The 14,037-nt window shown below is 45.4% G+C and overlaps 1 protein-coding gene across 7 annotated transcripts in view; it reads right to left on the bottom strand.

The window, feature by feature from the left end:
* Positions 1-3,217: 3,217 nt before the first annotated feature.
* RPH3A (rabphilin 3A) overlaps positions 3,218-14,037 on the bottom strand; it is a 120,945-nt gene continuing 110,125 nt past the window's right edge. For all 7 annotated transcript variants that reach the window (XM_050923402.1, XM_050923409.1, XM_050923408.1 and 4 more), the window contains 5 exons: positions 13,582-13,638; positions 12,137-12,288; positions 9,813-9,894; positions 7,312-7,408; positions 3,218-6,039 (listed from right to left, as the gene is read on the bottom strand). In XM_050923402.1, the coding sequence (XP_050779359.1) occupies positions 5,909-6,039; positions 7,312-7,408; positions 9,813-9,894; positions 12,137-12,288; positions 13,582-13,638 (519 nt within the window). In that variant the 3' untranslated portion in view covers positions 3,218-5,908. The remainder of the gene's footprint in view (positions 6,040-7,311; positions 7,409-9,812; positions 9,895-12,136; positions 12,289-13,581; positions 13,639-14,037) is intronic.

The raw sequence follows: 14,037 nt of genomic DNA, 5'->3' as shown, positions 1-14,037 counted from the left end.
ACTTTAGACATGTATGCTCAAATTTACCACTAGGAAAGGTACTGAAAATGGGGGAGGGAAGGCAGAAATAGACCAGAAAAGCAAAAACAGGTAGAATTGACAATTTTAGTTTGGATTCTCAGTGTAGATCAGCTACTATGGACATAATTTATTTGGACTCTATACATAGCTGAGAAGTGCAATACACGAAGGAAGGATGGAAGGACATTTTCAAAGTACACAACCACCATTAAACTTTCAGGGGGCACCTAACTGCCCTTGTGAATATCCCTCTAAGTTTCTTGAGTGAAGAAATTAATTAATATAAAATATAGAAGACGCTCAGGTGTGGAAAAAATATGGGATGGAAGGAAGGAGCAGCCTTCACCGGCCAAGGGAAGTTAAAAGGATCAGTGCAAAGGTTTGCATCAGTTTGTTCACTTTACGTCTCAATGGCCTAAGAGAACAGCCTTGCAGAGGATAATGAGATGGTAACGTTTGCCGGTGATACAAAAGTTAGCAAGGCAGAGCCAAAAGCAGTAGCAGTCCGTCGACAGGATAAAGCCAATAACATCTCACTTGACTTCAGGAGTCTAGGGGCAGAGAACAGTTAGCACTTTATGGAATTCTGTGCAGAGAAATGCAAGGTAATGAGGCTAGGAACCAAGGATATGAAACAGAAATATGTCCTTAATTTAAAAAGAGTCTGAGAAGCATAGATCTACAGGTAGCAGGGGATAAAGAGAATATCTTCAGGTTACTTAGCAGCAACACTGCAGAGAGGCACAGAGGTACTGAACTCAAATGGCAAAGAAATTAAGCTAAATTTGCATAATGGGTAACGAGACCACAAGTGAATACGGTGAAGTGCTCTGATGACCCTAATCTAAAAAAAAAAAAAAGACTATTCTAGCAAGGGAGACAATGCAGCCAGGGCTGGCCATAAAGAAACAGGGACTGGAGAATCTGCAGCCATGACCAGGTGGGATGCAATTGCCTCAAGGATCAGCTATTCTGAATGACCAGATAAGCTGACCTTACGTATCACTATGGAAACAGGGCTTAAGCCTCAGGGAGATACAACCTCTCTCAATGAGAGAGACAACATCAGAGCTGGGAGGGCACTAGGGTCTCATTCAGGAAAGCTCCTAAGCACGAGCCTAATTTTAAGCACATGCTTAAAGTTGAAGACAGTGGATTTAAGAAAGTGCTTCAGTGCTTTCCTGACACAGGGCCTAGAAAACACTGGACAGAATTTCTTCACCCAACTATAGAGAAAAATCAATACATCTCAATGGGAACCAGGTTAATATTTGGAGAGAAATGTTTCAGGGCTGTGCAGGAACTCTGATCTCAAGAGCTCCTCTGCAGAACGTGCTTTTAAGAGAGCTGGCGTTAACGATTTCAGAGATCTCACACATTTCTAAATCTGTTTTAGTGTCCCAGGGCAATGACTCATGTCCTAGTCCTGAGTCTGTGTTACCTTGTACCGTGTCGTGGCAGTCACACTCGTGCAAAATGCCTCGGCAGCAGGTACACAAACATTAGTGTTTTATGCCCTCTTAGCATGGTTTAGATGAGGACACGAGGTGCAGAACAGCAAAGAACCAGGCCCTCTGCTTTTAACTGGTCCCACTGGCTGAAAGAGGCTCTCAGACTTGAGGGTTTCTATTCTGCATCACAGCGGCAGCAGCTTGGAGTTACTGGGAATTCCGGTTACTTGCAACGAACGGCCATTCACAACCCAGACTTCACTGGAGATCGGGGGCTGCCTTTCTGGATTCCTCAGTCCTTAGAGCAGCTTTGACTTCTGAACCCTCCTCACATGTTCAAAAGGAGTTGAGAAAGCAGCAATATAGATGCACACCAAAGAATGAGTCTAACCCCGCAAAAGGAAGAGGGTGGAGAGATTACTGTACTGAACCCCCCACCCCAGTCAAATTGCTCTGAAATGAATTAGGAAGGGTGTCTCAGTGTGGGGCATTGTATCTAAGATGCCGAAAATAAGTGTACCAATGTAGAGAAAAATTCCCTTGTCTCCATCCCTTCAAACCAGAGCTGATGGGCCCTGAATAATCATCATTGCTTGGTCAAGCAGAAGAGGCTGATAGAAATGTGATCATATTCCCCAGACATTTGGATTGTACAATCAGAAGCGCATCTGCAAAAGGTGTCCCATCTGGGGAAAGATTGTGAGCATTTCCCTATGCTGCCTTGCAAATCTTCTCTACATGGCGGTCTTGCCTTTTACTGGCCACTCTGGCATCAGGTGCGTGCTTTAATGACCATGGGACAATTTCCTGTGGAAGTCTGTCTGCTCCCAAGGGAGGGTTCAGCCTTGCACTGTTCAGCCTGAGACATTTTGGTCACAGTAAACCAGTCCAGCTGTTTAACTGTAAATCCCAGAGTAAAGTCAGGTTCCTCCATTACCAAGTTCCAGAGGGCTTTCCACCCTCCACTCCTCCCCGAAGTGTCTACAAGAAGCTGGGCCCCTTGTCCAGAAGGAACCTTTGCAGGTGGTTCGAGTGGTTTTTGGCTCAAGGCATAAGTTTCCAGGCAGCAGAGCTGGGGCTTCAACAAGAAGCCCTGAAAACCGAGCTTTCCAGAATGAACAAAGAGCCCATAAGGACTGTTGAGGAGATGCTCTGGAGTAAGACGCTATCCCTTCTGTTTTGCTATATATTGCAGAGCCTGGTCAAGGTGATTACCCACAGCAAAACAGGAGAGCGAACCTTGCCTGCCTGAAACAGCCTGGCTGTCCATTCTGTCAGAAAGGCGCACAGCTGGAAGGCTACTCTGCCATTGCATTATGAGCTGTAGTTTGTTTTTACACTGGACAAAGGGAAGTCCTGCACTACATCAGGGAAGAAACCCTGCAGCCAGGAACTGACAGGCTGCTGTCTGTCTCCTGAGCCCAGCACGGGCAGAGAACGTGGCATCCAGAAACTTCCATGGCGTAGTTACCAAATACACAGGGCAGCCGATTCGATACCCAGTGAGGTCGCTGGGAGTCTTTTCATTGACGTCAAAGGACACTGATAAGCCTCAACGTCTGTGTATGGGCACGGCTTCCCCTCAACGGGAGTGGCAGGAGATTTGATTGAGAAGAGGACAGGATTCATTCCCACTGGGAATGGCCTGGCTTCCTTTGGTGCAGTGCCAGAGAGAAATCTGAGGAAAGGAAGTTAGCAGGGCTCCTATACATTTCAGTGGACCCTCCCTCACACAAGTGTCCAGGCAGATTCAGCTCAGAGAGGCTGGGCCAGCCTGTATGCCCTGTTCAGTACACCAGTCACCTCAGGGGGCAGACGGCACCACCATCTTGAAAAGGGAAGAAAGGCTGAATAGACATGCAGGTTCCTTAGCCGAAAACCCAGCTCTGAGTCCCTCAGCCTTGGGAAAGGTCAGGATGTGACCTTCACATCATGGGCCCAACTCCAACACTCTGGGTTGACCCGAATGAACCATAAAATGCCTGCAGCACAGACCCACCCACTCTAAGGCAGAGAAAAGACTGGCCCTCTGAAATCACAGCTAGGGGAGAAGGGGCAGTCAGAGGGGAAAGGGGAACCAAAAGAAGGCACCATAAACATTAGCATTGCCACCTGCCTGTTGAAAGAGGGGAGGGGACATGCACCAGGTCTGGATGTGATCCCTTATCAAATCGATGGTGCAACAGTCCCCTGCTGTGGTTTGGCCCAGAGCAACAGCGTCCTGTAGTGTTGTGTGGACGGGTGTCTGAGGGTGCAGAAAGCCTTTGTTGGTTTTACTCAGAACAATGCAAACAATATTGAGCTTTATTCACCTTGGAGGGAGGGAGAAAACTCATCTCAGTTTTATCACATTGACATTTAAATGACCACAGGAGCCAGCACTCCCTGTAATGCTATACATCTATGTTCTACAAGCGTGAAAGAATCACACTGCACAAGAGGACAAGAAACAATCCACAAACTAAAACAGCAGCTTAGGAGACATGCGCAGGGCCCACGATCTGGTGATGCGCTAGGAGTGAGGTTATTCAGTTGAGCAATGCACTTCTTTCACTTCCAGGGACTGCCCCCATGGTCTCAAGGCTCTAAAAGAAACGGCGGGTGAAGAAAGCGAAGAACTCCAGTTAGGAGGATTACTAGCCTATAGTTTCTTCTGTGTAAAAGCACATCACAGGAATACACTACAGTGACAGCCCATTGAAACCTTCATGCAGGAGAGAGGATTGGATTTTCCACTCTGTCTGTGAAGTTAAAGCTTTATAAAGATGTTCATTGCAAATGACCAGTACTATTAAATTCCACTGAAAAAAGCCAAGAATAAGAAAATAACTCATCAACATAGAAAATTAAAGGACACTGAGGTACAGCTCAGTTCAGAATACACCACACAACACCACCACCGTAGCAGAGAGGAGAGCAGCAGCCTGCAAAGGAGTCATGAACCAAGGAGCCTGAACCAAGGTCTTTAGGTTTTGTTTAGCATGCGAAGTTTGTAGCTGAGCGACCATATATTCCAGGAGTACTTACTGTACTAATCCTGACATTGCTATGCTTGAAGGTTGTACAAAACAGCAGATGGATCAGATTGGTATCAAAAAGATCAATATCAATTCAAGAGCTTGTCGACTCTCTTTTAGTTGATATGAAATAAAATACCCACAAACAAGAAATTAAGCACAGATTGAAGCAAATCTTTCTTTTGTGCAATAATAAAAGGAAACCCACCAGAAAATTGAAGTTGGAAGACCACTAACTGTCCCAGATAATTTCATTAAGTGCTGTATTTTAAAAGGAAAACAAATACCTAAACACATCAACTCCTTAGGAAATGTTTTCCCACCTGCAGGTGGTAAAATGAACATCTATGAAATTATTATGAAACAGAAAACACTGTCTCAAGAGAGCTTAACAAATTCAGCCCCCAAAATACAGCTATTTGCTAGGTTATGTAGCCATATTCCGTGGAATGGGAGGTGGTCACAAGTCTAAGACAACAAACGATTCCTAGAGTAAGAGCATGTGCAGGTTCCTAGTTCCAAAATTAATTGTGTCTGAAACAAATCAAAACTCAGATCTGGTGTTTCCAAAATGAGCACGCAGAAGGTGGCTCTCTATCTCCAGTTATTTATTGAAATGCCATAACACTCAGTGTCCTTTCTGTGAAAACTCAAAAGTATTTACCACCCTGTCTGCTAGCTCTGTACACTGCAAAAATGTTCCTTTTGGAAAAGAAGCCAAATACCTAGTGCTCTCCAGATTATATCAGTGGAAATGCAGTTACTGAGTTATGTTTATAACCAAACCCAGCACAGAACAAACAGCCTTTTGCTTATTGCAACTGAGGTATTGATATCAAATGAACTGAACTGTCCGATGCTGTGACAACTTTCAAACTGCTCCCCCATCACATGCTGAAAACAGTAATAGGGTAGGTTTAATGACTGTGCATCCCAATAGACAGAACTGATGTTAAAAGTACTTCAGTTGGTGAAGAGAAAAATGAGGGGAGTGGAAAGAGACGTGCAGAGAGAAAAATAAATGCACGTGGGTTAATGAGGACAGAACAATGAGCACCCAAGTAAAACACCACCTCACGAACAAACACCTTCAACAAACAGAATAGGAAACAATATTATGATGCAGGTTAGACTGGTGAGAAATGAAAATCCTCAGTGTGTGGCTATTGCTTGACAAAATCATACATCAGAATGATGCACTGTCAGAAATGGATTTGAACACACGAGATCCAGGTTGCTCTTTGGGATGAGAATGGTGAACAGAGGATGCTGGCGTCAAGAAGACGGGGCAGCATAACGTTCCTGGGATCCAAGGAGATGTAGGCAAGACATGTAGCATCGGCTTCGGAAGACAGACATTGGAAATCTACTGTGACTTGGCAGAGGGTGTGGACTTCAGAGAGACTTGTGCTGGGGACCTTAATCGCTTGCAAGGTGGTTCTCGTTTTGTAAAGTGTGCCAGCGTTCAATTTTCTTATCCTTATTCTTCAGACACTCGTACCAGTGTTTCAAACGCTCCCCCTTGGCGGTGATGCCCAGCTGACATCCGCCTGCAGGAAAGAAGCAGGCAGGACAGTCAAAGAAGACACCAGGGTTCCAATTACCCATCTCTGTGGTGCCACTTTTTTCTGTATTTCTTTTTTTCCTCCCCAGTTTAAAATTTCATGTGAATTTAATGCTGGCAAAAGGGCCCAGACTGACAAGCTCTGGAGACTGGGGTCTTCTAGACAGCACAAAATAGAGGCAGCACCACAGACGACTGAAACTCGTCTAAAATGGCACCCCAGTGGGAGACCCTCACCCCACCCCTCCACAGAGGACAGCCTGGACCCTAGGAGTTCTGAATAGCCGAACACGAAATATTTCGTTGTTCAAACCATGTTCTCATCCTACAACCCCTCCTCCTATTATTGTTGGCTTAACCCAGCGGAAGTAGCGTGGTATGGGAGATCCAGATGCACTTTACAGTACCCTGCAGCTGGAGAATTCTTCCTGTGGTGCGATCCTGCTGGGATAGAGGAGCCACATACACAGGTTCAGCTACTTTGATATTTATGTACAGGGTGCAGGCAGAAGAGGGGCAGGGTGATAGCCATGCCGATATTGGGGGGTCCAGCACCACGCACTATTGATACCACCTTCCCCTTCCTTCAAGCGACGGGGCTCTGGCGCCTCCCTGCTCAATGCACGTGGCTGAGAGCAGAGCTATCTAGGCACCCGCCCGTCTGCAGAAAGGCCACAATCTGGCCTGAAGTTTCCTTGCTCCCCAGGTTACTCTGACCTAGAGCCAGGCACCAATTTAGAGTTCGGAAAAGGTGCTGACCAAAAAAAGGAGTCAAATGGGCAATTTTTATAAAATCAGCCCAGAGCAGAATCCGCTCGTGAGCCAAGGTCCTCTATACAATGGTGCAGCATGAGGAGTTGCAGCTGAGTTACCGGACCTGCTGCCCACGAGGTCCTACTTCAATGCTTAAAATGAAACTTCTCTGTATTTCAGAGCATTGAAGAGGAGCTAAGGACAGGTGAGTCATTTAAAAATCACTGAACACTTCAAATACAGAGAGAACACTTTGTGGCAGAGAGACTGCAGCCACGCTCTGATAAGCCCAACCCATTCTTAGCACCCTCCCCGCCAAAGTGCTTGCCATTTTTAATCGCACCCAGCACCTTGGTCACGTCCAGATTCCAAAGCAGAGCCGGCCAACTGTCAGCAATCCTTTGCCTTTCCCCTCTGACCTGGCACTGTGTGTGACCTCAGAGCAACTGCAGGGAAACACCCTGTTCCCATCAATCAGCAGAGAGTAGAGAGACCTGTAACTCACCGATATAATCGTTAGATTTGCCAATATCATAATCCCAGACCGATATGTCCAGTGATTTCTTGGCCAGATCGCTGTGTTTTATGTCATAGAAAAACTCCTGGAAAGTACAAAGTATTAAAATTACACCCAAATCCCAGCTTTAAGAGAAGAATCTAAGAAAGCATTACATTCTAAAGCTTATTGTGCACACTGAATTTAAAAGACTCACACAGAGATTTAATAAACTGCTAGCAAATAATCATACTCTGCTCTTTGACCGTGGATCATATCCCTGGCTCTAAATGCACTTACATGGTAAGTTCTCCCCTTATAACTATCATAGGCATTTGCAAGGCCCCTATCAAGGGGACATCTAGGCCATAGCGAGGTGCCAGGATTGTCCATTTTACAGACTGGTCCACTCCAGAGGTGAACTCTGGCCTGATTCTCTAGGGTGCTGAGCTACGGGTGCTCAGCACCTCTGAAAAATCCGTGGGGCCAGGATTTCCCCCCCAGGAGTTCAGACTGCCAGTTTCCTGCTCTGACCACTAGGCCACCCTGTGTGTTATTTTGCCAGTCGCACAGTAGCAAAGCCTCCTCAATGCAAGGATTGAATGGTGGGAACTGGCTCTTCCCTTCAGCACAATCTCCAGACATAGCAAAGGATCAGTCATGGAGGGACGGCATTTGGCCTTTGCTCCTGGGCTGAGCCTCGCTTTGAACAGCTGCCCGAGGAGCACCACTGTTCATACTGCCTTTTTAAAGCCAACGGAGAAACTGGAGACCAGTAATACAACCCAGCCCTGAAAGGTGCGAGGTGCTCCCAATTCTCCTGGAAGCCAGTGGGGATCAAGAATGCAAAGTACCTCACAGAATCAAGCCCTCTGTAAGGTAAAATGTCTTATGGGGAGCCTGTGTGTCATCGCTGGGGTTTTTTTATAATAATAATTCAGACTATCCATACATTTCAGAGACGTTTTAACCATGATCCTTTCCAGCAGCAGGAGAATGTGGTGAGAAGAAGTCTGATCTAGCGGACAGCAGTCAGTTCCTTGCCAGTGTCATCTCAGCAATCTTCATTTACATGCACTTCTTCTCAGGCGTTTCGAGAATTTGGAAGCTAGTTATGAAACTGATCACACCCCAAAAGCTTTCCACATAGGGACAACATAACCCCTGCTGCTCACTGCTCACTTAGCCCAAATTGTACTGTGGGAAGAGACTAGGTTATATTGGGGCCTCTGATTCAGTCAGTGCAGAGATCTCAGCATGTACCTGTGGTGCAGAATCATGATTTAGTTAGATCACTCGCTGTCTCAGAGAGGGGGAGATGACACTCAATTATTGGGATTGATCTAGCATGTATATTTTCCCCAATCAAGGAGATAAGGCCAAAATATCAAACGCTTCAATTAGGCTGCCAAGATTCCTGACTCATAGAATCATAGGACTAGAAGGAATCTCGAGAGGTCATCTAGTCCAGTCCCCTGCCCTCATGGCAGGACCAAATACTGTCTAGACCATCCCTGACAGGTGTTTGTCTAACCTGCTCTTAAAAATCCCCAATGATGGAGATTCCACAACCTCCCTAGGCAATTTATTCCAGTGCTTAACCACCCTGACAGTTAGGAAGTTTTCCTAATGTCCAACCTAAATCTCCCTTGCTGCAATTTAAGCCAATTGCTTCTTGTCCTATCGTCAGACGTTAAGAACAATTTTTCTCCCTCCTCCTTGTAACAACCTTTTAAGTACTTGAAAACTGTTACCATGTCCCCTCTCAGTCTTCTCTTCTCCAGATTAAACCAACCCAATTTTTTCAACTTTCCCTCATAGGTCATATTTTCTAGACCTTTAATCATTTTTGTTGCTCATCTCTGGACTTTCTCCAATTTGTCCACATCTTTCCTGAAATGTGGTGCCCAGAACTGGACACAGTACTCCAGCTGAGGCCTAATCAGTGTGAAGTAGAGCAGAAGAACGACTTCTCGTGTCTTGCTCACAACACTCCTGCTAATACATCCCAGAATGATGTTTCCTTTTTTGCAACAGCATTACACTGTTGACTCACGCATCCGATGAAGTGAGTATTCACCCATGAAAGCTCATGCTCCAATACGTTTGTTAGTCTATAAGATTCCACAGAACTCTGTCATATTTAGCTTGTGATCCACTATGACCCCAGATTCCTTTCCACAGTGCTCCTTCCTAAGCAGTCATTTCCCATTTTGTATGTGTGCAACTGATTGTTCCTTCCTAAGTGGAGCACTTTGCATTTGTCCTTATTGAATTTCATGCTATTTATTTCAGACCATTTCTCCAGTTTGTCCAGAACATTTTGAATTATAATCCTATCCTCCATAGGCGGTGACTAACTTTGTACTAATTTATTTCAGAAATATCCCTGAACAGTATGAAGACAGGAAGGAGTCTGAAAAAGCAGTTGTCGCTTGGCAATGCCTTGTGTTTTACATGCACAAAGATTTAATAGTTTGTCCCATTTAAAAAAATGGATCCATCCTTACCTCATTAAATTCGGGATTCAATGTCTTTCTTTTAATCTGCGTCTTATGCTTGGCCTTTTTCCCCACGTCAGGTTTCAGCCAACTAGGAGCAACATAAAGCAGTTCAAAACTGAAGTAAATGAACAGAGCCAGCTTGAAAGCTAAAGAAAAAAGAGTTTCTGGACAGGAAGAACAGCAGCTAAGGAAGTTAAAACTTAATAAAAATAACAAAATGAGTAAAAAAATCTGTTTCAGATCATCGGGTTAGAGTCTAAGACTAGAACAATTCACTTTGCACTGGTTACTGAACTCAGCATAAATCTCTGTATATAGATGCACTGTTGGTACTTAAATTACAAAGACAACCTTTAAAAAGAATCATGCTAAATCCGAATAGCTAGCACCCCTCTCACTTGGATCTGTTGTAGAATGAGCTTGTAGAAGAGATCGCACAGAGGCAGTTTATTTGTAACCTGCTCCACAATTTTCTCACAAGGCACCTCGACGGAAAATTGCAATGATCAAAGAAATGGCTAGAGGAGTGTGAAAATGCCCAAGGGACTAACCTGGAAATACACGTACAACTCAAAAAGGGCTTCACTGATGCTAGTGAGAGCTACAAGCATGATGAGGCTGAAATAATCACGACACTGACAAGCAGTAGACAAGTTGGTTATTATATGATGCCAAACCACTTTTAACCTTCATGGCAAGCTACTCCATTGTGCCTCTGCTCCTGAGAATTTCAAGAGTGCGCAAATACAAACTAGTCTAGAGAGACTTGAAAAAGACCCCAACTACTACTGATAATCAATTAGCTGTCTTAACAGTCCAGTCCAAACTCAATGCTAAATTGTACAGTTTGTGTTAATTAAATCTTTGTTTAAATTACCTTTGAAAGTAAAAATCTCAGGGTTCTATTTGTTGAGCATGAGAGAGAATGAAGTACGACATTGGAGGAAAAACATTCAACTTTGTTGAACAGCAAACAAGACTTGCAGATCGCTATGGGCAGGGGTTATCAGTGTTTTTAATTTCATTTTTAGGGGGAAAGTGTTCTTGTTGTAAGGGGAGAAAGGAAATGGAAAACGACCGGGGGCGGGGGGGGCGGAATATATGTGGTTTAGGTGTAGAGCAGTGGTAAGCAACCTATGGCATGCATGCCGAAGACGGCACACGAGCTGATTTTCAGTGGCACTCACACTGCTCGGGTCCTGGCCATCAGTCTAGGGGGCTCTGCATTTTAATTTAATTTTAAATAAAGCTTCTTAAACATTTTTAAAACCTTATTTATTTTATGTACAACAATCGTTTAGTTATATATTACAGATTTATAGAAAGAGACCTTCTAAAAATGTTAAAATGTATTACCGGCATGCAAAACCTTAAATTAGAGTGAATAAATGAAGACTCGGCACCCCACTTCTGAAAGGTTGCCGACCCCTCGTGTAGAGAGAAGTTCTATCCCGAAAGGATAACTGAGGAATATCTATTCCAGATTAAGAGCTTCAAATTAAAATTTGCCCAGTTTACAAATTGATGACATGTCATTTGACTTTGCAGCGAGCTGAGAATGTGAATAACTGTGTGTGTTCTTCCTGCCTCTTGCAGTCACATGTACCTGAGTGATTGTTTAAAAAAAAATGCATATTTCTGGATGCAGTGAGGCATCACCACCACGACATGCAGTAAAGGCCAGCCTGGCTCTGCTCATGGCAAGGGCATGGGACAGATCAGAATCTGGGCAGCAGGGATGAACAGCGAATCTCATGTGCACCACCATGCCCCGCAGCCAAAGGCGAGATTGTTTTGTGTATATACCACACGATTATCAAGACTTCAATCACAGTGGGTCAGCTACTGAGGGTCTGATTCTCCACTCTGCTACAGCCGTTTTACACTGGTATGTCTTGAGGAGTGAAGAATCAGAACCTGAGTTTGGAATCGCTCTGGAATGCACATGGAAAAGGCGCATCAGAAGCCCACATAGTGTGTATGTATTTGTGCCGTGTGAATGGCAGCATGCCTCATTGCAATCCCGAAGAGCCTGCAGATACAGTTCAGCTGACAATGTCATTGGTTTTGCATGAAGCTGGATAGAATCCATTTTACCCTTCCACTGTTGTATGGGCTTTGCAGCAATAATGCCAGTTAAAATGCATTTCGGGCGGTGAAAATCACGGAGCAGGTACATGACAGAATTAGAAGCCACCATGTTTAACAGAGTTATTTCTCTGACAATAACCAGGCTTTAAGGTAACCCACCTCACACACGCTCCAGCATGGAGTTTGCTCCCCGCGCGATGGCACAACAAACACTTCAGAACTTTTGGGTTCCAACTTACAGTTTAACGAAAGGATCCGAGTATCCATTGGCATCCATGGCAGCTAAATGGACACAACGGACAATGCCAACAATCAGGCCTCCCTGCTGGGTGCTGTACATGAGGGACACAAGGATCTTTCCTCGTTCTTCCACATCACCACCGCGGTCTACCTACGAGACGAAGCCAGAATGAGTGGGGACTGGGATAAGAGAGAGCAGAAACACACTCATACAGGAATATGGAGCCAGGAACTCACCATAATCCATTGTGCAGGAAAGAGGAAATGACTAAGGGAAAAGCTTGAAAAGGAGCCACACGAGATAACAGAAGGAGGCGAGGAAGTGTTTAAGCACAGGGACCAAGGTGACCAATACAATGTGCAGAAGCCATGTCCAGTTATTATGATTCTATTTTTAATATTCGATGAGGATTGAAAAGGCTTGTATGCGTAAGTTAGGTTAAAAACTCGGCAGAGCCCGTTTAAAGGTTTGCAAGGAAGTTGTAGCTGTTTTCATTTTGTCTGGGGGGGTCACACGTGGCACCTTTTAGTCGCAGGTTCAGGTTGGAATGAACCTACAATCTGAAAGGGCCTTGGCAAGCAGATGCTCTGAAGGTAGAACAGGGAGAGAGAGATCACACTTGTAACATTTCCATCTCCCACTTGGCACTTCGGCAGCTCCTTCTGCAACCATTAACTAACCCTCCCCTCTTGTCACATGGGGTCTGAAACAGAAAAAAAGTGACAGCTCATGGGGGAAATGCCTGAGTCCTCCAGGCCTGCAAAGCAGTCAAAGAAACTCACCTCCACTATTAGCATCAGCACCACAACTAGACGTTTGAGCTGGCACTAGAGAGATATGCACATCCCACCCAACTGGTAGCATGATGGGTTCCCCTGTGAGATACCTGGGCTCAGGAATGACCTTGGGATCCCACCCACCAGCGGGCTCTATACTGGGGGCATCGGGAGAGCAATTCTGTTACTCACTCAAGAGGCGGATAACAGGGAAGCAGTGCACTCTTAGGGTACGTCTACACGACAGAGACGGGACTGCAGCACGTGTAGCTATATCCAAGATAGCATCACTCTAGCTAGCGCACGTACCAATAGCAGTATGTGTAAGCCCACCCAGGACCCTGGCTATGTACTCCAGCGGTAATCTACGCTGCCGGCGCTTGGCTGCTATCAGCACTCAAGCTAGCTAGCTTACAGAGAGCGGATATATTGGCAAACACCTCCGACAGCAGCGCCGTCATACCTAGAGCATGACTCTTGCTATGGCCCTGCATAGGTGACCTGCATAATAAGCAGCTGCTGAGACGCTCTCGAAGTGGGATTATAAAGCAAAAAAGTATCATTCACTAGTGGCACCAAAAGGACAGAAAACGGAGCCTCTTGCCCCTTAGCTAAGGATGCCCTTTGAAAGCAGAGCCAGAGGAGCATGGGCAGCACCGCCTCTTACCTCCTCTTCGTACAGCGCCATCCCGCGAGAGGAGCCGGTTGTTCCAGCCCGCTTCATCTTGGAATAGGAACAAAGAGAGATTCCCTTTAATAACACCATAGGCAGAGAGAGGCCTCTCCCTACAGAAACAATATTCATGCACACACCCAACAGCTCAAACTCAGCCACAGTGCCCACTCACTGACCTCAGGGGAGGAGGGGTGTCAATTTGTCCCACACACCTATAGGCTCTTCACTGAGTGATGTGGCTTCTGTCCACCCATCAAACTTCAAGAGTTTCTTTATTCCTGTTTTCCGATGGCCAGAGCCATAGATCTGAATCTATTCCATGCACACGGGAGTGCAATCTTTTCCCCATCCATGTAATCAGTCATCTCACCTAATTCCCCTTCTGGAAAATTGTGGTTGGATACTGGATCGCAGGGCACGCTCTTGTCAGGAGAGCTACAGGCCACC

Source organism: Gopherus flavomarginatus, chromosome 15 (genome assembly GCF_025201925.1).
Source record: "Gopherus flavomarginatus isolate rGopFla2 chromosome 15, rGopFla2.mat.asm, whole genome shotgun sequence".
NCBI classification, from domain to species: Eukaryota; Metazoa; Chordata; order Testudines; family Testudinidae; genus Gopherus; species Gopherus flavomarginatus.
Note: the sequence above shows the minus strand (reverse complement) of the source record. Positions and strands in the feature narration are given on the sequence as shown.